Raw genomic sequence first — 25,235 nt, forward strand, 5'->3', positions numbered from 1 at the left:
TATTGCTAATCATCATAATAATGGTATTTATTCAGCGCTTACTATGTGCCGAGCACTGTTCTCCATTCCCTCAATCCTATTTATTAATCATAATGATAATGATACTACTAATAATAATGGCGTTTATTAAGCGCTTACTATGTGCCAAGCACTGTTCTCCGTTCCCTCAATCCTATTTATTATTATTCTTAATCATCATAATAATGGTATTTATTCAGCGCTTACTATGTGCCGAGCACTGTTCTCTGCTCCCTCAATCCTATTTATTATTATTATTAATCATCATAATAATGGTATTTGTTCAGCGCTTACTATGTGCCGAGCACTGTTCTCCGTTCCCTCAATCCTATCTATTAATAATAATAATAATGATAATAATAATGGCATTTATTAAGCGCTTACTATGTGCCCAGCACTGTTCTCCGTTCCCTCAATCCTATTTATTATTATTGTTAATCATCATAATAATGGTATTTATTCAGCGCTTACTATGTGCCGAGCACTGTTCTCCGTTCCCTCAATCCTATTTATTAATAATAATGATAATGATAGTAATAATAATGGCATTTATTAAGCGCTTACTATGTGCCCAGCGCTGTTCTCAGCTCCCTCAATCTTATTTTTTATTATTATTATTAATCATCATAATAATGGTATTTATTCAGCACTTCCTATGTGCCGAGCACTGTTCTCCGTTCCCTCAATCCTACTTATTAATAATAATGATAATAATAATGAGATTTATTAAGCGCTTAGTATGTGCCAAGCACTGTTCTCCGCTCCCACTATTTATTATTATTCTTAATCATCATAATAATGGTATTTATTCAGCAGCGCTTACTATGTGCCGAGCACTGTTCTCCGTTCCCTCAATCCGATTTATTAATAATAATGATAATAATGGCATTTATTAAGCGCTTACTATGTGCCAAGCACTGTTCTCCGTTCCCTCAATCCTATTTATTATTATTGTTAATCATCATAATAATGGTATTTATTCAGCGCTTACTATGTGCCGAGCACTGTTCTCCGTTCCCTCAATCCTATTTATTAATAATAATGATAATAATGATAATAATGGCATTTATTAAGCGCTTACTATGTGCCCAGCGCTGTTCTCCGCTCCCTCAATCCTATTTATTATTATTATTAATCATCATAATAATGGTATTTATTCAGCGCTTCCTATGTGCCGAGCACTGTTCTCCGTTCCCTCAGTCCTACTTATTAATAATAATGATAATAATAATGAGATTTATTAAGTGCTTAGTATGTGCCAAGCACTGTTCTCCGCTCCCACTATTTATTATTATTATTAATCATCATAATAATGGTATTTATTCAGCGCTTACTATGTGCCGAGCACTGTTCTCCGTTCCCTCAATCCGATTTATTAATAATAATGATAATAATGGCATTTATTAAGCACTTACTATGTGCCAAGCACTGTTCTCCGTTCCCTCAATCCTATTTATTATTATTGTTAATCATCATAATAATGGTATTTATTCAGCGCTATGTGCCGAGCACTGTTCTCCGTTCCCTCAATCCTATTTATTAATAATAATGATAATAATGATAATAATGGCATTTATTAAGCGCTTACTATGTGCCCAGCACTGTTCTCCGTTCCCTCAATCCTATTTATTAATAATAATGATAGTAATGGCATTTATTAAGCACTTACTATGTGCCAAATACTGTTCTCCGTTCCCTCAATCCTATTTAATAATAATAATAATGATAATAATAATAATGGCATTTATTAAGCGCTTACTATGTGCCAGACACTGTTCTCCGTTCCCTCAATCCGATTTATTATTATAATTAATAATAATAATAATACTGATAATAATAATGGTATTTATTAAGCACTTACTATGTGCCAAGCACTTTCTCCGTTCCCTCAATCCTATTATTATTATTATTATCATTATTATTATGATTGATAATAATAATGGTATTTATTAAGTGCTTACTATGTGCCAAGCACTGTTCCCATCATCAATCGTATTTATTGAGCGCTTACTATGTGCAGAGCACTGGACTAAGCGCTTGGGAAGTACAAATCGGCAACATCTAGAGACGGTCCCTACCCAACAGTGGGCTCACAGTCTAAAAGGGCTCACAGTCTTAACAGTCTGTTCTCCGTTCCCTCAATCCTATTTATTAATAGTAATGATAATAATAATAATTATGATAATGAATAATGAATAGTGATAATAATGATGGCATTTATTAAGCGCTTACTATGGGCAAGGCGCTGTTCTAAGCGTTGGGAAGTTAAACGGCTTGGCCAAAGTCACCCAGCTGACAAGCGGCGGAGGCGGGATTAGAACCCATGACTTATGGCTCCCAAATCTGGGATCTTTCCACTGCGCCATGCTATGTGGCAGGCCTGGGGGGAGATACAAGGAAATCGGGTTGGGGACAGGGCCTGCGTCCAACCCGATTCCCTTGTATCTACCCCAGCACGGCGCCTAGCACGTAGTAAGTGCTTAACAAACGCCACGATTATTATTAACAAATGAACAAATACCCACATTATTATTATTATCATTATTATTAATTATTAGACAGAAGGCAGAGCACGTCCCCAGATGCCTAATCTCCAGCCGAGGAGCCGTCTGTGGTGCTGCCGCCCAAATTTTTCGCAGATGCGGGAGGCGATAGGTGGCTCGGCCGTCTCTGCACAGCGAGCCTGGTCGTGCCCAGATACCATCTTTAATATCCGCTGGCAGATGATAGTACGTCGGGGGCGATGGAGGAGGCCGCGAGCGAGGCGTAGCGGGTGGCTGGGGGGCGAGGGGGACCCATCGCTATGGTCTGAAATGAAAAAGACCACCAGTGTTCTTTTTTTAATCCACGCTGAGCCCCTGTGGAAATCAATCAATCAATCCTATTTATTGAGCACTTACTGTGTGCAGAGCACCAAGTGCTTGGGAAGGACAAGTTGGCAATAGTACAGTGCTCTGCACACAGTAAGTGCTCAAAAAATACAATTGATTGATTGATTGGACTTTCCAAGTGCTTAGTACAGTGCTCTGCACACGGTAAGCGCTCAATAAATACGATTGATTGATTGATTGATTGGACCTTCCAAGCGCTTAGTCCAGTGCCCTGCACACGGTAAGCGCTCAGTAAATACGATTGATTGATTGGTTGGACTTTCCAAGCGCTTAGTCCAGTGCCCTGCACACGGTAAGCGCTCAGTAAATACGATTGATTGATTGGTTGGACTTTCCAAGCGCTTAGTGCAGTGCTCTGCACATGGTAAGCGCTCAATAAATACGATTGATTGATTGATTGGACTTTCCAAGCGCTTAGTACAGTGCTCTGCACACGGTAAGCACTCAATAAATACGACTGAATGAATGGTCTAATTGCCCCTGGAACAAAGTTCTTTCTTACGCATAACCAAAATTTTCCTTCAGTAGTGTGGCCTAGTGAAGTGAACACCTGTATATATGTTTGTACATATTCATTACTCTTATTTATTTTACTTGTACATATTTATTCTATTTATTTTATTTGGTTGATATGTTTTGTTTTGTTTTGTTGTCTGTCTCCCCCATCTAGACTGTGAGCCCGCTGTTGGGTAGGGGCCGCCTCTAGATGTTGCCCACTTGGACTTCCCAAGCGCTTAGTCCAGTGCTCTGCACATGGTAAGCGCTCAATAAATACGATTGATTGATTGATTGGACTTTCCAAGCGCTTAGTACAGTGCTCTGCACACAGTAAGGGCTCAATAAAGACGATTGAATGAATGGTCTAATTGCCCCTGGAACGAAGAAGTTCTTTCTTACGCATAACCAAAATTTTCCTTCTGTAGTGTGGCCTAGTGAAGTGAACACCTGTATATATGTATATATGTTTGTACATATTCATTACTCTTATTTATTTTACTTGTACATACTTATTCTATTTATTTTATTTGGTTTATATGTTTTGTTTTGTTGTCTGTCTCCCCCATCTAGACTGTGAGCCCGCTGTTGGGTAGGGACCGCCTCTAGATGTTGCCAACTTGGACTTTCCAAGCGCTTAGTACAGTGCTCTGCACACGGTAAGCACTCAATAAATACGATTGATTGATTGATTGGACTTTCCAAGCGCTTAGTACAGTGCTCTGCACACGGCAAGCGCTCAATAAATACGATTGAATGAATGGTCTAATTGCCCCTGGAACAAAGTTTTCTTACGCATAACCAAAATTTTCCTTCAGTAGTGTGGCCTAGTGAAGTGAACACCTGTATATATGTATATATGTTTGTACATATTCATTACTCTTATTTATTTTACTTGTACATATTTATTCTATTTATTTTATTTGGTTTATATGTTTTGTTTTGTTGTCTGTCTTCCCCATCTAGACTATGAGCCCGCTGTCGGGTAGGGACCGTCTCTAGATGTTGCCAACTTGGACTTTCCAAGTGCTTAGTACAGTGCCCTGCAAACGGTAAGCACTCAATAAATACGATTGATTGATTGATTGGACTTTCCAAGTGCTTAGTGCAGTGCTCTGCACACGGTAAGCGCTCAATAAATACGATTGAATGAATGGTCTAATCGCCCCTGGAACAAAGAAGTTCTTTCTTACGCATAACCAAAAATTTTCCTTCAGTAGTGTGGCCTAGTGAACACCTGTATATATGTATATATGTTTGTACATATTCATTACTCATTTATTTTACTTGTACATATTTATTCTATTTATTTTATTTGGTTGATATGTTTTGTTTTGTTGTCTGTCTCCCCCATCTAGACTGTGAGCCCGCTGTTGGGTAGGGACCGTCTCTAGATGTTGCCAACTTGGACTTTCCAAGCGCTTAGTCCAGTGCTCTGCACATGGTAAGCACTCAATAAATACGATTGATTGATTGATTGGACTTTCCAAGCGCTTAGTACAGTGCTCTGCACACGGTAAGCGCTCAATAAAGACAATTGAATGAATGGTCTAATTGCCCCTGGAACAAAGAAGTTCTTTCTTACGCATAACCAAAATTTTCCTTCAGTAGGGTGGCCTAGTGAAGTGAACACCTGTATATATGTTTGTACATATTCATTACTCTTATTTATTTTACTTGTACATATTTATTCTATTTATTTTATTTGGTTGATATGTTTTGTTTTGTTGTCTGTCTCCCCCATCTAGACTGTGAGCCCGCTGTTGGGTAGGGACCATCTCTAGATGTTGCCAACTTGGACTTTCCAAGCGCTTAGTACAGTGCCCTGCACACGGTAAGCGCTCAATAAATACGATTGATTGACCATGTAGAGACAGTCCCTACCCAAGAGTGGGCTCACAGTCTAGAAGGGGGAGATAGAGAACAAAAAACAATGGTGGGGCCTGAGGAGGGACTGTGCCACCATGGGCAGGCATGATCCCTCTGCTGTCTATTTCTGCCAGTTGGGATCATTCATTCATTCATTCCATCGTATTTATTGAGCGCTTACTGTGTGCGGAGCACTGGACTAAGCGCTTGGGAAGTCCAAGTCGGCAACATACAGAGACCATTGTCCCTACCCTTTTAGACTGTGAGCCCACTGTTGGGTAGGGACTGTCTCTATCTGTTGCCAATTTGTACTTCCCAAGCGCTTAGTACAGTGCTCTGCACATAGTAAGCGCTCAATAAATACGATTGATGATGATGATACCCGACAACGGGCTCACAGTCTAGAAGAGGGAGACAGACAACAAAACAAAACATGTGGACAGGATCGGGGGTGACCTTCCTACTACAGGAGCGTGGCTCAGTGGAAAGAGCCCGGGCTGTGGAGTCAGAGGTCATGGGTTCAAATCCCAGCTCCGCCACTTGTCAGCTGGGTGACTCTGGGCAAGTCACTTCACTTCTCTGGGCCTCAGTTCCCTCATCTGTAAAATGGGGATTAAGACTGTGAGCCCCCCGTGGGACAACCTGATCACCTTGTAACCTCCCCAGCGCTTCCAGCGCTTAGAACAGTGCTTTGCACATAGTAAGCGCTTAACAAATGCCATCATTATCATTATTATTATTATTCTCTGAGCCTCAGTTACCTCATCTGTCAAATGGGGGATTCAGACTGTGAGCCCCTCGTGGGACAACCCGATCACCTTGTAACCTCCCCAGCGCTTAGAACAGCGCTTTGCACATAGTAAGCGCTTAATAAGTGCCACCATTATTATTATTATTCTCTGAGCCTCAGTTACCTCATCTGTCAAAAGGGGGATTCAGACTGTGAGCCCCCCGGGGGACATCCTGATCACCTTGTAACCTCCCCAGCGCTTACAGCAGTGCTTTGCACATAGTAAGCACTTAACAAATGCCATCATCATTATTATTATTATAGTAGTAGTGAGCGCTTAATAAATGCCATTATGATTGTTAGTAAAAGGTGAAAATCGCAAATGCAAGGGCGGGGCGACAAAGAAGGGAGTGGGGGGAGAAGGAAATGAGGGCTCAGTCAGGGAAGGCCTCTCGGAGGAGGCGTTGAAATAAAGCTTTGAAGGTGGGGAGAGGGAATCTGAAGAGGGAGGGGGTTCCAGACCAGAGGCGGGACGAGGGCCGAAGGTCAGGCGCTCAGCTAGAAGAGATCAAGGTACAGTGAGGAGATTGGCATTAAAAGAGCAAAATGTGGGGGCTGGGTTGGAGCAAGAGAAGCAGCGTGGCCCAGTGGAAAGAGCCCGGGCTTTGGAGTCAAAGGTCATCCACTTAATTATAATAATAATAATAATAATAATAATGGCATTTATTAAGCGCTTACTATGTGCACTGCACTGTTCTAAGCGCTGGGGAGGTTACAGGGTGATCACGTTGGCCCACGGGGGGCTCCCAGTCTTCATCCCCATTTTCCAGATTAGGTCACTGAGGCCCAGAGAAGTGAAGTGACTGGCCCAAAGTCACACGGCTGACAGTTGGCGGAGCCGGGATTTGAACAAAGCACAGTGCAAGGCACCGTTCTAATATATATATAGAATAGACATATATCTAGAATATATATCTATAGAATATATATAGAATATATAATATTCTATAAATATTTCTATGTATAAAATAGTAATTTTATACATAGAAATAACGTACAGTGCTCTGCACACAGTAAGCGCTCAATAAATACGATTGAATGAATGAATGAAAAGCGCTGGGGAGGATCCAATTAATCCCTCCCTCAGCCCACAGCCCCTAAGTACATATGGGTCATTTACTTTCATTCATTCATTTATTCAACCGTTTTTATTGAGCACTTACTGTGTGCAGAGCACTGTACATTATTTCTATGTATAAAATTTCTATTTTATAAATAGAAATATTTACAGAATATTATATATTCTATAGATATTCTATAGAATATTATATATGAAGTACATACAAATAAATATTTCTATAAAAATAGAAATATTATTTCTTCTAGACTGTGAGCCCACTGTTGGGTAGGGACCGTCTCTATATGTTGCCAACTTACATATTCTATAGATATATATTCTCTCCCCCTTTTAGACTGTGAGCCCACTGTTGGGTAGGGACTGTCTCTATATGTTGCCAAGTTGGACTTCCCAAGCGCTTAGTACAGTGCTCTGCACACAGTAAGCGCTCAATAAATACGATTGATTGATTGATTTGCACATAGTAGGCGCCTAAGAAATGCCATCATCATTATTATTATTATTATTAACGTTGCTTTGCGCATAGTAAGTGCTTAATAAATGCTATCATTATTACTATTATTACTATTAACAGTGCTTCGCACACAGTAAGCGCTTAATAAATGCCATTAGTATTATTATTCACAGCTTAGAACAGTGCTTTGCATACAGTAAGCGCTTAAGAAATGTCATTATTATTATTATTATTATTATTAAAAGTGCTTCGCACATGGTAATCACTTAACAAATGCCATCGTTATTATTCAGCGCTTAGAACAGTGCTGTGCACATAGTAAGCGCTTAATAAATGCCACCATTATTATTATTATTATAAACAATGCTTTGCACATAGTAAGTGCTTAATAAATGCCATCATTACTACTACTATTATTATCAACATATCTTGTACATATTTACTCTTGTACATATTTACTATTCTATTTATTATTTTATTTTGTTACTATGTGTTTTGTTGTCTGTCTCCCCCTTCTAGACTGTGAGCCCGTTGTTGGGGAGGGACCGTCTCTATATGTTGCCGACTTGGACTTCCCAAGCGCTTAGTACAGTGCTCTGCACACAGTAAGCGCTCAATAAATACGATGGAATGAATGAATGAATTACCGGTGCTTCGCACTGCTGCGTGTTAACAAATGCCATCGTTATTATTATTTTATTATTATTATTCAGTGCTTAGAACTGTGCTTTGCACATAGTAAGCACTTACCAAATGCCATCATCATTATTATTATTATTATTATTATTCAGCACTTAGAAAAGTGCTTTGCACATAGTAAGCCCTTACCAAATGCCATCATTATAATTATTATTCAGCACTTAGAACAGTGCTTTGCACATGGTAAACCCTCACCAAATGCCATTATTATTATTATTATATTATTTAGCGCTTAGAACAGTGCTTTGCACATAGTAAACCCTTACCAAATGTCCTCATTATTATTATTATTATTATTCAGTGCTTAGAACAGTGCTTTGCACATAGTAAACCCTTACCAAATGACATTATTATTATTATTATTATTCAGCACTTAGAACAGTGCTTTGCATGCTTTGCACATAGTAAGCCCTTACCAAATGCCATTATTATTTTTATTATTATTACTCAGCGCTTAGAACAGTGCTTTGCACATAGTAAGCCCTTACCAAATACCATTATTATTATTATTATTATTCAGCGCTTAGAACAGGGCTTTGCACATAGTAAGCCCTTACCAAATGACATCATTACCATTATTATTATTATTATTCAGCGCTTAGAACAGTGCTTTGCACATAGCAAGCACTTACCAAATGCCATTATTATTATTATTATATTATTATTCAGCGCTTAGAACAGTGCTTTGCACATAGTAAGCCCTTACCAAATGACATCATTACCACTATTATTATTCAGCGCTTAGAACAGTGCTTTGCACATACATAGCAAGCACTTACCAAATGCCATTATTATTATTATTATTATTATTCAGCGCTTAGAACAGTGCTTTGCACATAGCAATCGCTTGCCAAATGCCATCATTATTATTATTATTATTATTATTATTATCATTCGGCCCTTAGAACACTGCTTTGCACATAGTAAGCCCTTACCAAATGCCATCATTATTATTATTGTTATTATTGTTATTATTCAGCGCTTAGAACAGTGCTTTGCACATAGTAAGCCCTTACCAAATGCCATTATTATTATTATTCAGCGCTTAGAACAGTGCTTTGCATATAGTAAGCCCTTACCAAATGCCATTATTATTATTATTATTATTATTATTCAGCGCTTAGAACAGTGCTTTGCACATAGCAAGCCCTTACCAAATGCCATCATTATTATTAATGTTATTATTCAGCGCCTAGAACAGTGCTTTGCACATAGTAAGCCCTTACCAAATGACATCATTGCCATGCCCTTACCAAATCATCATCAATCATCATCAATCGTATTTACTGAGCGCTTACTATGTGCAGAGCACTGTACTAAGCGCTTGGGAAGTACAAACTGGCAACACATAGAGACAGTCCCTACCCAACAGTGGGCTCACAGTCTAAAAGGGGGAGACAGGGAACAAAACCAAACATACTAACAAAATAAAATAAATAGAATAGCTATGTACAAGTAATATAAATCATGATCATCATCATCAATCGTATTTATTGAGCGCTTACTATGTGCAGAGCACTGGACTAAGCGCTTGGGAAGTCCAAGTTGGCAACATCTAGAGACAGTCCCTACCCAACAGTGGGCTCACAGTCTAAAAGGGGGAGACAGAGAACAAAACCAAACATACTAACAAAATAAAATAAATAGAATAGCTATGTACAAGTAAAATAAATAAGAGTAATAAATCTGTACAAACATATATCCATATACACAGGTGCTGTGGGGAAGGGAAGGAGGTAAGATGTGGGGGATGGAGAGGGGAAAGAGGGGGAGAGGAAGGAAGGGGCTCAGTCAGTCTGTCAAATGACATCATTGCCATTATTAGTATTATTATTCAGCGCTTAGGACAGTGCTTTGCACATAGCAATCGCTTACCAAATGCCATCATCATTATTATTATTATTATTTTTATAAGGGAAAACCGAAAACACCTGCTTTGGGCCCGTCCTGCTCCTCCCCCTCAGCCCGGCCCCCTGACCCTGTGACCTCTGTGAAGGGGCGGGGCCTATTAGTGACGCCACCCTGGCCCCGCCCACTGACCGTGTGGCCTATGGGAGGGGAGGGCGCTCTGTATGACGTCGCCGTGTACCCGCCCACTGACCATGTGACCTCTGGGGGGCGTTCTGTGTGACGTCACTCTGGCCCCGCCCACTGACCATGCGCCCAAGTGGCGGGGCGGGGCCTATTAGTGACACCACCCTGGCCCCGCCCCCTGTCCGTGTGGCCTATGGGAGGGGAGGGCGCTCTGTATAACGTCACCGCGTACCCGCCCACTGACCATGTGACCTCTGGGAGGGTGCTCTGTGTGACGCCACTATGTCCCCGCCCACTGACCGTGCGATCAAGTGGAGGGGCGGGGCCTACTAGTGACACCACCCTGGCCCCGCCCACTGACCGTGTGACCTATGGGAGGGGAGGGCGCTCTGTATGACGTCGCCGTGTACCCGCCCACTGACCATGTGACCTCTGGGAGGGTGTTCTGCGTGACGTCACTATGTCCCCGCCCATTGATCATGCGACCAAGTGGGGGGGCGGGGCCTCTTCAGTGACGTCCCGCCCATTGCCCACGTGACCTCCATGAGAGGGGCGTGACCTCTATGTGACGTCACCCCGGGGCCGTGCCGGGATTGGCCGGTGACGTTTCCCGCCCCCCACGCGCGCGCCCGCCCCCTTGTCCCTGCCCCGAGGGCTGCCGGGAGGCGGAGGGCCTGCGCCTCGGCCTGCAGCAGGTGGGGACCGTCCCCGCTCATTCATTCATTCCTGCATTCATTCATTCATCCAGTCCTATTTATTGAGCGCCTTCTGGGTGCAGAGCACTGTACTGAGCGCTTGGGAAGGACAAGTTGGCAACAGGTAGAGACGGTCCCTCCCCACCGGGTCCCCCGAGGGCCCTTCGCCCGCCAAACCTCCCTCTGCCCGGACCCACGGAGAAGCGGAGAGAGCCCGGCCTGGGGACGGCACAGGTCGTGGGTTCAAATCCTAATCATAATAATGATGATGACGGCATTTGTTAAGCGCTTACTATATGCTAAGCACTGTTCTAAGCGCTGGGGAGGTTACGAGGTGATCAGGTTGTCGCAGTCTTCATCCCCATAATAATAATAATAATGGTATTTGTTAAACACTTGCTATGTGCCAAGCACTGTTCTAAGCGCTGGGGAGATAACGAGGTGATCAGGTTGTCGCAGTCTTCATCCCCATAATAATAATAATAATGATGGCATTTGTTAAACACTTGCTATGTGCCAAGCACTGTTCTAAGCGCTGGGGAGGTTTCGAGGTGATCAGGTTGTCGCAGTCTTCATCCCCATAATAATAATAATAATGGCATTTGTTAAACACTTGCTATGTGCCAAGCACTGTTCTAAGCGCTGGGGAGGTTTCGAGGAGATCAGGTTGTCTTCATCCCCATAATAATAATAATAATGGCATTTGCTAAACACTTGCTATGTGCCAAGCACTGTTCTAAGCGCTGGGGAGGTTTCGAGGAGATCAGGTTGTCTTCATCCCCATAATAATAATAATAATGGCATTTGCTAAACACTTGCTATGTGCCAAGCACTGTTCTAAGCGCTGGGGAGGTTTCGAGGAGATCAGGTTGTCTTCATCCCCATAATAATAATAATAATGGCATTTGCTAAACACTTGCTATGTGCCAAGCACTGTTCTAAGCGCTGGGGAGGTTTCGAGGAGATCAGGTTGTCTTCATCCCCATAATAATAATAATAATGGCATTTGCTAAACACTTGCTATGTGCCAAGCACTGTTCTAAGCGCTGGGGAGGTTTCGAGGAGATCAGGTTGTCTTCATCCCCATAATAATAATAATAATGGCATTTGCTAAACACTTGCTATGTGCCAAGCACTGTTCTAAGCGCTGGGGAGGTTACGAGGTGATCAGGTTGTCTTCATCCCCATAATAATAATAATAATGGCATTTGTTAAACACTTACTATGTGCCAAGCACTGTTCTAAGCGCTGGGGAGGTTTCGAGGAGATCAGGTTGTCTTCATCCCCATAATAATAATAATAATGGCATTTGCTAAACACTTGCTATGTGCCAAGCACTGTTCTAAGCGCTGGGGAGGTTACGAGGTGATCAGGTTGTCTTCATCCCCATAATAATAATAATAATGGCATTTGCTAAACACTTGCTATGTGCCAAGCACTGTTCTAAGCGCTGGGGAGGTTTCGAGGTGATCAGGTTGTCTTCGTCCCCATAATAATAATAATAATGGCATTTGTTAAACACTTGCTATGTGCCAAGCACTGTTCTAAGCGCTGGGGAGGTTACGAGGTGATCGGGTTGTCCCCCGGGGGGCTCACAGTCTTCGTCCCCATAATAATAATAATGGCATTTGTTGAGCGCTTACTATGTGCCAAGCACTGTTCCAAACGCTGGGGAGGTTACGAGGTGATCGGGTTGCCCCACGGGGGATCACAGTCTTCATCCTCATAATAATAATAATAGTGGCATTTATTAATAATAATAACGATGGCATTTGTTAAGCACTTTGTGCAGAGCACTGTTCTAAGTGCTGGGGGGCGGCTACAAGGTGATCAGGTTGTCCGGGGGGCGCTCACAGTCTTCATCCCCATTTTACAGATGAGGGAACTGAGGCCCAGAGAAGTGAAGTGACTTGCCCAAGGTCACACAGCAGACATGTGGTGGAGCCGGGATTCGAACCCATGACCTCTGACTCCAAAGCCCGGGCTCTTTCCATTGTGGCAAGCACTGTTCTAAGCGCGGGGGAGGTTACAAGGTGATCAGGTTGTCCCACGGGGGGGGTGCTCCCTGTCTTCATCCCCATAATAATAAAAATGGCATTTGTTAAACACTTACTATGTGCAAAGCACTGTTCTAAGCGCCGGGGAGGTTACGAGGTGATCGGGTTGTCCCCCGAGGGGTTCCCAGTCTTCATCCCCATTTGACAGATGAGGGAACTGAGGCCCAGAGAAGTGAAGTGACTTGCCCAGAGTCACCCAGCTGACAGTTGGTGGAGCCGGGATTTGAACTCGTGACCTCGGACTCCAAAGCCCGGGCTCTCTCCACTGAGCCACGCTGCTTCTCCGACACTCGTCAGCCGTGTGACTTTGGGCAAGTCACTTCTCTGGGCCTCAGCGACCTCGTCTGTAAAATGGGGGTGAAGACTGAGCCCCACGTGGGACAACCTGATCACCTATCTCCCCAGCGCTTAGGACAGGGCTTGGCACTTAGTAAGCGCTTAACAAATACCATTATTATTATTATTATTGTTATGGGGCGAGCAAGGGAAGAGATTCACGGCTCTGCTTGGAGCCCCGGGGCTTGGGCACGGGATGGGGAAAGGGTGTTGGCGCGGGTGACGTCGTCCCTGGGCAGCTGGGTCAGGGAGCAGGCCTCATTAAATTCAGTCGTACTTATTGAGCGCTTACTGTGTGCAGAGCACTGGACTAAGCGCTTGGCAAGTACAAGTTGGCAACAGGTACAAGTTGGCAACTTGGAAGGGTTGGGGTGGGGAACTGGGCGAAGGGAAGTGAAGTACCCCCCGGGGTGGCAACTACAGCTGGAATAATAATATAATAATAAATAATCGTTAAGCGCTTATTCCGTGCCAAGCGCTGTTCTGAACGCTGAATCAGTGCGGTCTACTAGGTAGAGCACGGGCTTGGGACCTCAGAAGGACCTGGGTTCTAATTTCGTCTCCGCCACGCATGTGCTGTGCGACCTTGAGCAAGTCACTTCACTGCTCTGCTTATTAAGCGCTGCTTCTCGAGAAGCAGCGTGGCTCAGTGGAAAGAGTACGGGCTTTGGAGTCAGAGGTCATGGGTTCAAATCCCACCAACTGTCAGCTGTGTGACTTTGGGCAAGTCACTTCACTTCTCTGGGCCTCAGTTACCTCATCTGTAAAATGGGGATGAAGACTGTCCCCTGTGGGACAACCTGATCACCTTGTATCCTCCCCAGTGCTCAGAACAGTGCTTTGCACACAGTAAGTGCTTAATAAATGCCATTATTATTATTATTATTCTCTTTGCCTCAGTTCCCTTATCTGTAAAATGGGGATGAAGACTGTGAGCCCCATGTGGGACACTCTGATTACCTTGTATCTTCCCCAGTGCTTAGAACGGTGCTTGGCACATAGTAAGCGCTTAACAAATACCATCATCATTATTTTTATTCTGTGTGCCTCAGTTCCCTCGGCTGTAAAATGGGCATTAAGGGCTTGAGTCTCGTGTGGGACAGGGACCGTGTCCGGCTTGGAAAACATTATCTTAGAGAAGCAGCGTGGCTCAGTGGAAAGAGCCCGGGCTTTGGAGTCAGAGGTCATGAGTTCAAATCCCAGCTCCGCCACTTGTCAGCTGGGTGACTGTTGGCAAGTCGCTTCACTTCTCTGGGCCTCAGTTCCCTCATCTGTAAAATGGGGTTGAAGACTGTGAGCCCCCCGTGGGACAACCTGCTCAACTTGTAACCTCCCCAGCGCTTAGAACAGTGCACATAGTAAGCGCTTAATAAATGCCATCATTATTATTATTATTATCTACCCCAGCGCTTAGTACGGTGGCTGACACCTAGTCAGTGCTTAAAGAATACCATAGACTGTGAGCCCGCTGTTGGGTAGGGACTGTCTGTATATGTTGCCAATTTGTACTTCCCAAGCGCTTAGTACAGTGCTCTGCGCATAGTGAGCGCTCAATAAATACGATTGATGATGATAAGAGAAACGGAGGCAAACCTCTGGCTCACCCATCCGCCCTCCTGTCTCCCCAGCACGTCCCCAAGTCCAGGATGGGGGTCCTGGTCGGTGCCCGCGGAGTGGTCGGGCTACTGCTTGGCACCGCCACGGGCCTGGGACTCCTCTGTGCCCTCTACATCCACCGGAGGCGACGGCCCCGGGCCCTCGTCGGGAGCCAGGGCTTGCCCAACTCCCTGGGCTACACCCGGACCTCAGAATCCCACCTGCACGGTACTGGCCGCCGGGTGCGGGGGGAAAGCGCATCCTCGGTTGAGGGGGAAGGAGGAGGGCGGTGCAGGGGGTCTGCCCGGCTCGCTCGGATGGAGAGAAATCTCCCACCGAGAGGTTATAGTGGGGAATCAATCAATCAATCGTATTTATTGAGCGCTTACTATGTGCAGAGCACTGTACTAAGCGCTTGGGAAGTACAAATTGGCATCACATAGAGACAGTCCCTACCCAACAGTGGGCTCACAGTCTAAAAGGGGGAGACAGAGAACAGAACCAAACATACCAACAAAATAAAATAAGTAGGATAGAAATGTACAAGCAAAATAAATAAATAAATAGAGTAATAAATATGTACAACCATATATACATATATACAGGTGCTGTGGGGAAGGGAAGGAGGTAAGACGGGGGGATGGAGAGGGGGACGAGGGGGAGAGGAAAGAAGGGGCTCAGTCTGGGAAGGCCTCCTGGAGGAGGTGAGCTCTCAGCAGGGCCTTGAAGGGAGGAAGAGAGCGAGCTTGGCGGATGGGCAGAGGGATTGGGGGCATTCCAGGCCCGGGGGAGGACGTGGGCCGGGGGCCGATGGCGGGACAGGCGAGAGCGAGGTACAGTGAGGAGATTAGTGGTGGAGGAGCGGAGGGTGCGGGCTGGGCAGTAGAAGGAGAGAAGGGCCCGGTTCTGGTGCCCTTCCTGCCCCGAACCGGGCAGGGCGAGGTGCCCACCGGGCCGGACGTGAGCCCCATCTCCCGATGGGGCGTCTGGCCGGCAGTGCCAGCCCAGAGTCGCGGCCCGCGAAAGCCTTTAGCGGTCCGAAGGGACCCACCGGTCCGGCCCCAGTGCCCTCCTCGCTGAGTCTCAGAGCCCGGGTAGGGGCCGGGCGGGTCTGGGCATCCCCACGTGCCAGCGTCCGGGGTGGCGGTCTCTCCAGAGGAGCGGTGGGCCCTTCGGCTCACGGCGGGGAGGCCCGGGGCCCGGGAGGTCGCCCAGGGGAGAGGCCGAACCGGGCCTCCCTTTGCCACGCAGCGGCGGCGGCGCGGCCCCCGGGGGAGGCGGGCGACGCGGTGGCGCTGGCCCGGCCCCCCCGGGGCGAGGCCGGACCTGCTGCTGGACCACCTGGACCTGGTGGTGAGCGGCCTGAGCGAGCTGCGGCGGGAGGTGGAGGAGCTGCGCGGCAGCCTGCCGAGCCTGGCCCAGGAGATCGTGGGCCAAGTCAGGTGGGTCTGCCCCGCTCCCCGAGGGGAGCCCGGGCCGAGGGGGGCCGGGGAGGGGCCCACGCTCCCTCTGAACACTCGGCCTCCTCCTCCTCTTCCTCCTAGGTCCCACCTGGAAGGCCAGAGAGGCACTCGACGGCGGCGCTTCCTCTACCACCGCGAGCGGAGCGACTCCACGGGCTCCAGCTCCATCTACTTCACTGCCAGCTCCGGCGGGGCCCTGACCGACGGCGAGAGCGAGGGCGGGTGAGCGCTTCCCCTCAATCAATCAATCAATCAATCAATCGTATTTATTGAGCGCTTACTATGTGCAGAGCGCTGTACTAAGCGCTTGGGAAGTACAAATTGGCATCACATAGAGACAGTCCCTACCCAACAGTGGGCTCACAGTCTAAAAGGGGGAGACAGAGAACAGAACCAAACATACCAACAAAATAAAATAAGTAGGATAGAAATGTACAAGTTAAATAAATAAATAGAGTAATAAATATGTACAACCATATATACATATATACAGGTGCTGTGGGGAAGGGAAGGAGGTAAGATGGGGGGATGGAGAGGGGGACGAGGGGGAGAGGAAGGAAGGGGCTGAGTGTGGGAAGGCCTCCTGGAGGAGGTGAGCTCTCAGTAGGGCCTTGAAGGGAGGAAGAGAGCTAGTTTGGTGGATGGGCAGAGGGATTGAGGGCATTCCGGGCCGGGGGAGGACGTGGGCCGGGGGTCGATGGCGGGACAGGCGAGAGCGAGGTACAGTGAGGAGATTAGCGGTGGAGGAGCGGAGGGTGCGGGCTGGGCTGGAGAAGGACAGAAGGGAGGTGAGGTAGGAGGGGGCGAGGGGATGGATGGACAGCCTTGAAGCCCAGGGTGAGGAGTTTCTGCCTGATGCGCAGATTGATCGGTAGCCGTTGGAGGTTTTTGAGGAGGGGAGTAATATGTCCAGAGCGTTTCTGGACAAAGATAATCCGGGCAGCAGCATGAAGTATGGATTGAAGTGGAGAGAGACACGAGGATGGGAGATCAGAGAGAAGGCTGGTGCAGCAGTCCAGACGGGATAGGATGAGAGCTTGAATGAGCAGGGGAGCGGTTTGGATGGAGTCCTCAGTTCTGGCGGGCAGTTGGGGTGAGCCTGCTCCAGAAAGGGCAGGGAACGGGGGCGGTGCCCACTGGGGGGGCCATCCAGTGCCATCCGAGAGGAGGGTGGCATCGTCTAGGGGCCACGGTACCAGCCAGGGCCATCCTCCCTGCCCACGTTGTAGTAGTAGTAATAGTATTTATTAAGCGCGTACTGGGTTCAGAGCCCCGTACTACGTGCCGGGAGAGGATGCACAGTTGAGAATTAGACCCAGTTCCTCGCAAGTCTAACGATAGTATTTCGTAGTATTTGTTAAGCACTTACTGTGTGTTAAACACTGTTCTAAGTGTTGGGATATCAATCAATCCTATTTATTGAGCGCTTACTGTGTGCACAGCACTGTACTAAGCGCTTGGGAAGTACAAGTTGGCAACATAGAGATAGATGCAAGGTAGATGCAAGTCAGTTACACTGGGCACATTCGCAGTAGAGAAGCAGCGTGGCTCAGTGGAGAGAGCCCGGGGTTTGGAGTCAGAGGTCATGGGTTCAAATCCCAGCTCTGCCCATTGTCAGCTGTGTGACTTTGGGCAATCATGTCACTTCTCTGGGCCTCAGTTACCTCATCTGGAAAATGGGGATGAAGACTGTGACCCCCCCCGTAGGACAACCTGATCACCTTGTAACCTCCCCGGCGCTTAGAACAGTGCTTTGCACATAGCGCTTAATAAATGCCATCATTATTATTATTATCCCTGTCCTGCTTGAGGCTCCCAGTCTAAGCTGGAGAGAGAACAGGAGAACTGAGGCATAGAGCAGTTAAGTGCCTTGCTCGGGGTCCCACAGCAAGCAGCTGGCAGAGGCAGGATTAGAACCCAGGCCCGGGCTCCATCCACTAGGCCTGTCGGGAATGGGGGGCACGTCTGACCGGGGATACCGGCCTGGGGAGGGAAGGAGGGCATTTCCGTCCGTGATTATTGCCCCGGTTGAATAACGGAGGGGTGTTCTGTTCAGGGTTACTCACTGGAGGGGCGGCCTCTCATCGAGATCCCTGCGGGGGCAAGGAGCCGGGCCGGAGGGGTGGGGGGTCTGGACCCGGCCCTCCCCGGCGCTCTGACCCGAACGCCCCGGCGCCTCCCACGCAGCTACACCACGGCCAACGCGGAGTCCGATTACGAGGGCGGCCAGACGGACGGAGACAGCGAGGACGGCGGCGAGGCGGCGGGCGAGGCCGGCGGCGAGGAGGCCGGGGACCAGCTGGAGCCGGCGGCGGGGGGCGAGGAGCTGGGCCCGCTCCTGCAGCGGGCGGATGACCTGCACCGGGGCGGCGAGCAGGACAAGAGGGACGCCTTCCAGCTGCTGCTCAACAACAAGCCCGTGGTAACTAATTCCATCCTACTTATTGAGCGTGCGCAGAGCAGTGTGTTAAGCGCTTGCGAAAGGACAGTACAACAATAAACAGACACATTCCGTGTCCGTATAACGAGGTGACGGCTCCACTCCGGGCCTTCTCGTCTCCCTCCCTTTGTCTTCTCCTTCCCCGGATGCCAACCTCGTTTTTGAGAGGCTCCCAAAGGGGCAGGAGGAGGGAGGGAGGACGGGGAAAGGCTAAAGGCGCGGTCCCGGCAACCCAGCCCCGTGTCCGTCCGATCCACAGTACGGCGACCGGCAGGACTTTCTGTGGCGCCTCGCCCGGGCCTACAGCGACATGTATGAGCTGACTGAAGAGGCGGATGAGAAGAAATCGTACGCGGTGGGCGGTGAGTCCCGGTGGGCAGGGGCCTGGTGAGGGTCAGGGGAGGAGGGGATGGGTGGATGAGTGGTATTTGGGGTAAGGAGCGGTCCCCGTCTTGGGCTTTCTGGTGCCCGGACATCGTGCTGGGGCAGCCTGCGTAGACAGCGGGAGGGTAGATGGGGATTGGGGGGAAAGGGGTGGGGTGGAAGGCCACACTGATCAAAAATAAAGACGCAGGAGCCTTTGGTCTCGGCCTGGCAGAGAGACTCGTGACTGGGGGAGGTTTGGCCGGCCGCTTGGCTCGCCAACGTGGTTGCCCAGCTTCTGGGGACTGGTGGGGAGGGGGTGGCCAGGACTGGCCGGAAGGCCCCCGTTACTGGTGTCTCTGGGGCCTCCTCCGGGGCATGGGCCGACTCCCAACTTTGACCTCGCAGGGAAGGAAGAGGCCGAGGCCGCCCTGCAGCTGGGGGACGAGAGCCCCGAGTGTCACCAGTGGTACGTGGCGGCCCGCCCGCCCACCCCCAGCGGGGCCGGGGTTGGAGTGAGGGTCCGCGGGGCGGAGGGTAGAATGACCTCCCTCCCTGTGCCGTGGCAGGAACGTCCAGGCCTCCGGGGCCGGTGAGGGTTGGGGGTGGGTAAGGGGCTTCACGGTCACCTCGGCCCCCTCTGGGTCTCCGGGTTGGGCTGTGGATGGCTGCTCCGAGGCCTCTTATTTTCCCCGCTTGCTCCTCTCTGCTCTGAATTGGATCCGCCCGATCCCGTCCCGCGGGACGGGGGGAGCGGAGATGGGGTCCCAGCCCGCGGGGAGCTCTAGGTGTTCAGGGGGTGCCGAGGAGTGAAACCCGAGAGTTGGGGTGGGCAGGGAGCCTAGCCGCACCCCTTTTATTCCTTATCGCTTTTATTACAGTACAGTAATTTTATTTAGTACAGTGCTCTGCACATAGTAAGCGCTCAATAAATACGATTGATGATTAATAATAATAATAATGAAGGCATTTATTAAGCGCTTACTATGCGCAAAGCACCGTTCTAAGCGCTGGGGAGGTTCCAAGGTGATCAGGTTGTCCCACGGGGGGGCTCACAGTTTGAATTCCCATTTTACGGATGAGGGAACTGAGGCCCAGAGAAGTGCAGTGACTTGCCCCAACTGGCAGAGCTGGGATTTGAACCCATGACCGCCCGGGCTCTTTCCACTGAGCCCTTCCTTTGTGCCCGGTACGGTCCTAAGCGCTGAGGCAGATACTTCGACCCCAGGCCCACGTCCTCCCCCGGGCCTGGAATTCCCTCCCTCTGCCCCTCCGCCAAGCTAGCTCTCTTCCTCCCTTCAAGGCCCTGCTGAGAGCTCACCTCCTCCAGGAGGCCTTCCCAGACTGAGCCCTTTCCTTCCTCTCCCCCTCGTCCCCCTCCCCATCCCCCTTTTCTTACCTCCTTCCCTTCCCCATAGCACCTGTATATATGTATATATGTTTGTACATATTTATTACTCTATTTATTTTACTTGTACATATCTATTCTATTTATTTTATTTTGTTAATATGTTTGGTTTTGTTCTCTGTCTCCCCCTTTTAGACTGTGAGCCCACTGTTGGGTAGGGACTGTCTCTATGTGTTGCCAATTTGTACTTCCCAAGCGCTTAGTCCAGTGCTCTGCACATAGTAAGCGCTCAATAAATACGATTGATTGATTGATTGATACAAGCTACTTAGGTTGGACGCAATCCCGGTCCCACATGGGGCACACAGAGTCTTAATCCCCGTTTTACAGACCAGGCCACCGAGGCAGAGATGTCCCACGGCGGATAAGTGGCGGAGCCAAGATTAGGAACGAGGTTCCTGCGGGCTCTCGGGCCTGGTCTGCGTCCACGGGCCCACGCTGCTTCTCTCGCCCTGGCAGGTACGCGGTTCTGGGCAGCCAGGTGGGTGAGCACGAGGGCATCCAGAAGCGCATCCAGAGCGGCTTTGTGTTCAAGGTGAGCGCGCCCGCCCACCATCCCCTTCCCCCCGGATCACCTGGGGGTGGGACTCCCTCCGCAAGAGGCCTTCCCTGACGGCGCCCTCCCTTTCCTCTTCTCCCGCTCCCTTCTGCGTCCCCCTGACTGGCCCCTGTATGACTTTGGCAATCAATCAATCGTATTTATTTTTATTTATTTATTTATTTATTTATTTATTTATAAAATCGGATTTTTCGACCGTGAGCCCACTGTTGGGTAGGGACTGTCTCTATATGTTGCCAGTTTGTACTTCCCAAGCGCTCAGTCCAGTGCTCTGCACACAGTAAGCGCTCAATAAATGCGATGGATGATGATGATGCTTTATTGAGCGCTCACTGTGTGCAGAGCACTGGACGGAGCGCTTGGGAAGTCCAAGCTGGCAACATGTAGAGGCAGTCCCTACCCAGCAGTGGGCTCACAGTCTAGTGGCAAGTGGGCAAGTCACTTCACTTCTCTGGGCCTCAGTGACCTCATCTGTAAAATGGGAATTAAAACCGTGAGCCCCCCCCCCCGTGGGACAACCTGATCACCTTGTAACCTCCCCAGCGCTTAGAACAGTGCTTTATTCCCCCTCCCAGCCCCACAGCACTTCCGTCCATATTGTTAATTTATTGAGTTCTGTTAATGTCTGCCTCCCCCTCTAGCCTGTAAGCTCGCTGGGGGCGGGGATCGGGTCCATTTATTGCTACATCATGCCCTCCCAAGTGCTCAGCACAGTGCTCCGCACACGGTAAGTGCTCAATAAATAGGTTTGGCTAACCGCAGGAACACGTGGACCGAGCCATCTCCCTGCAGCCGGACAACCCCAGGACCCACTTCCTCCTGGGCCGATGGTGTTACCAGGTGAGCGATCCCCCCGGGGCCAGGGCTGGGCGGGATGCTGTCGGCTGTCTTCCCCCGGAGCCCCATCCCACTCACGGCACCTTGATTTCCTCTCATCCCGCCGCCGACCCCTCAATCAATCAATTGTATTTATTGAGCGCTTACTGTGTGCTCCTCACCCACACCCGCATCCCACCTCGGGCCTGGAGCTTCTTCCCGGAGAAGAGAGGCAAAGAGCCCGGGCTTTGGAGTCAGAGATCGTGGGTTCGAATCCTGCCCCCGCCACTTGGCAGCTGTGTGACTTTGGGCAAGTCACTTCACTGGGCCTCATCTGGAAAATGGGGTTGAAGATGGCGAGCCCCCCGTGGGACAACCTGATCACCGTGTAACCTCCCCAGCGCTTAGAACAGTGCTTTGCACATAATAATGATGGTGGCATTTATTAAGCGCTTACTATGTGCAAAGCCCTGTTCTAAGCGCTGGGGAGGTTACAAGGCGATCAGGTTGTCCCACGGGGGGCTCACAGTCCTAATCCCCATTTTACAGATGAGGGAACTGATGCATAGAGAACTTAAGTGACTTGTCCAAAGTCACACAGCTGACAATTGGCGGAGCCGGGATTTGAACCCATGACCTCTGACTCCAAAGCCTGAGCCACGCTAAGCGCTTAATAAATGCCATCATTATTATTATTCCCCCTTCTTCTGTTTCCAACAGATGTTCACTCTCCCCACCTTCAGAGCTTTACTAAAAGCACACCTCCGAGAGGCCTTCCCCGTTTGAGCCCTTACTTCTCCTGTTCCCTCTCCCTTCTGCCGTCATCCCGACACTTGGATTTGCCCTTTATCCACCCCACCCTCACAACACTTAACCTTTCCACCTGTGATTTATCCGTATTCATTTCCCCCCTGTAGACGGTCAGCTCCTGGGGAGCGGGGAACGTACCCCCCAACCCCCGTTGCATTGCAGTCCCGCAGCCGCTTAGGACGGTGCTCTGCACACCGTAAGCGCTCAGTCAATCCCACTGATTGTGTGTGGCAGGTGGCCCACCTGACCTGGCTGGAAAGGAAGACCGTGTCAGCCCTGTACGACAGCCCCCCGAGCGCCTCCGTCCACGATGCCCTGCGGAGCTTCCTGAAGGTGCCGGACCGCGGGGAACAACTGGGAGACGAGGGGAGGGGGTGGGGGCCGGCCGGCCTCTCCGCTCCTCCCCAAGCGAGGCCTGGCGTGGAGGGTCCCCCGGGCCCCCTGGCACTGACAGCTGCGGTGGTGAGGCCAGAGGAGTCCCCAGCCCCCTTTCCCAGTGGCTCCGGGGACAATTCCCGGAAATCTCCCGTTGCCAGGTAGCCCAGGCAGGCAGCATGGATGCAACACGCCCGCCCCCGTCAGCAGATATTTGCGTCCCTCAGCTCCACAGCACTTGTGTACCGATCCATAATTTTTTTTATACTAATCATCATCAATCGTATTGAGTGCTTACTGTGTGCAGAGCACTGTACTAAGCGCTTGGGAAGTACAGGTTGGCAACGTATAGGGACAGTCCCTACCCAACAGTGGGCTCACAGTCTAAAATCTACAATCCCTGTAGATTGTAATCTCACCATAGGCAGGGAAACTGTCTGTTACATAGTACTCTCCCAAGCGCTTGGTATGGTGCTGTGCACACAGTTAGGGCACGATAAATGATCGGTTGATGGCCTCTTCCCAAGCCTACTTTGCCGTATGCCCCCTTTGCCCCCAGGGGATGGAGGTGGAGGCGGCTTGTCCCAAGCCCGGCTCATCCTGTTCCCTCTCCCTCTCCAGGTGGAAGAGTTGAAGCCGGGCTTTTCCAAAGCGGGACGGGTGTACATCTCCAAGGTAAAACAGCTCTACGCCTCTCCAGCCCCGAGGTGGGGGCCCACCGTCCTTCCCCCGGGAGGTCATCATCCTCATCAGTCGTATTTATTGAGCGCTTACTGTGTGCAGAGCACTGGACTAAGCGCTTGGGAAGTCCAAGTGGGCAACATCTAGAGACAGTCCCTACCCAACAGTGGGCTCACAGTCTAAAAGGGGGAGACAAAACCAAACATACTAACAAAATAAAATAGAATAGATATGGACAAGTAAAATAGAGTAACAAATATGTACAGAGTGACTTCGGGCAAGTCACTTAACTTCTCTAGGCCTCAGTTACCTCATCTGTAAAATGGGGATTAAGACCGTGAGCCCCTTGGGACAACCTGATCACCTTGTAACCTCCTCAGTGCTTAGAACAGTGCTTTGCACATAGTAAGCGCTTAATAAATGCCGTTATTTATTTTATTATTACTTATTAGTCACTGTCCGGTTCACAGCTGAACGGCGGCTGTGTGGCCCTGAAAGAGACGGCGGCCAGGCCGAGAATCAAGGGCTGAACTGGGGCGGGGGGTCGGTTTTCGAGTTGGCTCGGTGGGCTGTGACCACATCCCTGCTGCCCCTCTCACTCCTCCCCAGTGCTACAAGGAGCTGGGGAATAACACAATGGCCACTCAGTGGCTGAAACAGGCCCTGGAGCTGCCGGACGTCACCAAAGAGGTAGCCTGCCTTGTCGCGCCTTACCTGCTTCCGCGACGCGAGCCCCGCGCGCGGTCTGAATCCTCCTCAGAGAGCACGTTCCCACTGGGCCTCTCCCCTTGGGGCCTGGGGCCGCCGCTGTGGCCCCCGCCCCGGGGGACTGCAGCCCGCAGAGGGAGGGAGGGAGGGACGGGGGTGGGATGGGGGTCCCTTCCCACGCGGTCCCTTTCCCTCGGCAGGACTCGGCTTGCCACGAGGACCTGGAGGACCTGCAGGCCACGCTCATCTATTAAGCACATTCCCGGCAGGAACGAGGCGGCGGGCAGAGAGCCCGGGAACGACCCGCCGCCCCCATCCCCTTCCAGGCCGCCGGCCCGGCCAAGCCAGCTGATCCTCCCTGCCCCGGGGGGAGGTGAGTGGGGGCCGCGCTGCAGGGGAGGAGGAGGAGGAAGGACTTCCCCCATCTTGGGGTCTGAACCAACAACCGGTCCTTGCTCCTTTACCCCTTTCACCGGCGTGTCCCAGACAGTGTGAAGGCCCCTCTGGCTCCCGGGGGGAAGGGGGTGACCGGCGTGGAGGAGGCTGCCGTCCTCAGCCCCGGGGCGGAAACCTGGAATAAAGTAAGGTGAAGGACCAAGC

The 25,235-nt window shown here is 49.6% G+C and overlaps 1 protein-coding gene across 1 annotated transcript; it reads left to right on the top strand.

Moving 5' to 3' along the window:
- Positions 1-10,963: 10,963 nt before the first annotated feature.
- RMDN3 (regulator of microtubule dynamics 3) lies at positions 10,964-25,233 on the top strand (the record flags this gene model as incomplete). Its single annotated transcript, XM_038741086.1, is given in 14 exon segments — positions 10,964-11,023; positions 15,045-15,240; positions 16,264-16,310; positions 16,312-16,454; positions 16,557-16,697; positions 18,663-18,897; positions 19,175-19,277; positions 19,687-19,747; positions 21,146-21,221; positions 22,008-22,085; positions 23,106-23,204; positions 23,868-23,921; positions 24,537-24,617; positions 24,836-25,233. Coding segments are annotated over 14 exon segments (1,428 nt in total), but the record flags the coding sequence as incomplete, so codon positions are not given.
- Between the last annotated feature and the right edge of the window lie 2 nt (positions 25,234-25,235).

This window comes from Tachyglossus aculeatus, assembly GCF_015852505.1.
Source record: "Tachyglossus aculeatus isolate mTacAcu1 chromosome 12 unlocalized genomic scaffold, mTacAcu1.pri SUPER_6_unloc_1, whole genome shotgun sequence".
NCBI lineage: Eukaryota > Metazoa > Chordata > Mammalia > Monotremata > Tachyglossidae > Tachyglossus > Tachyglossus aculeatus.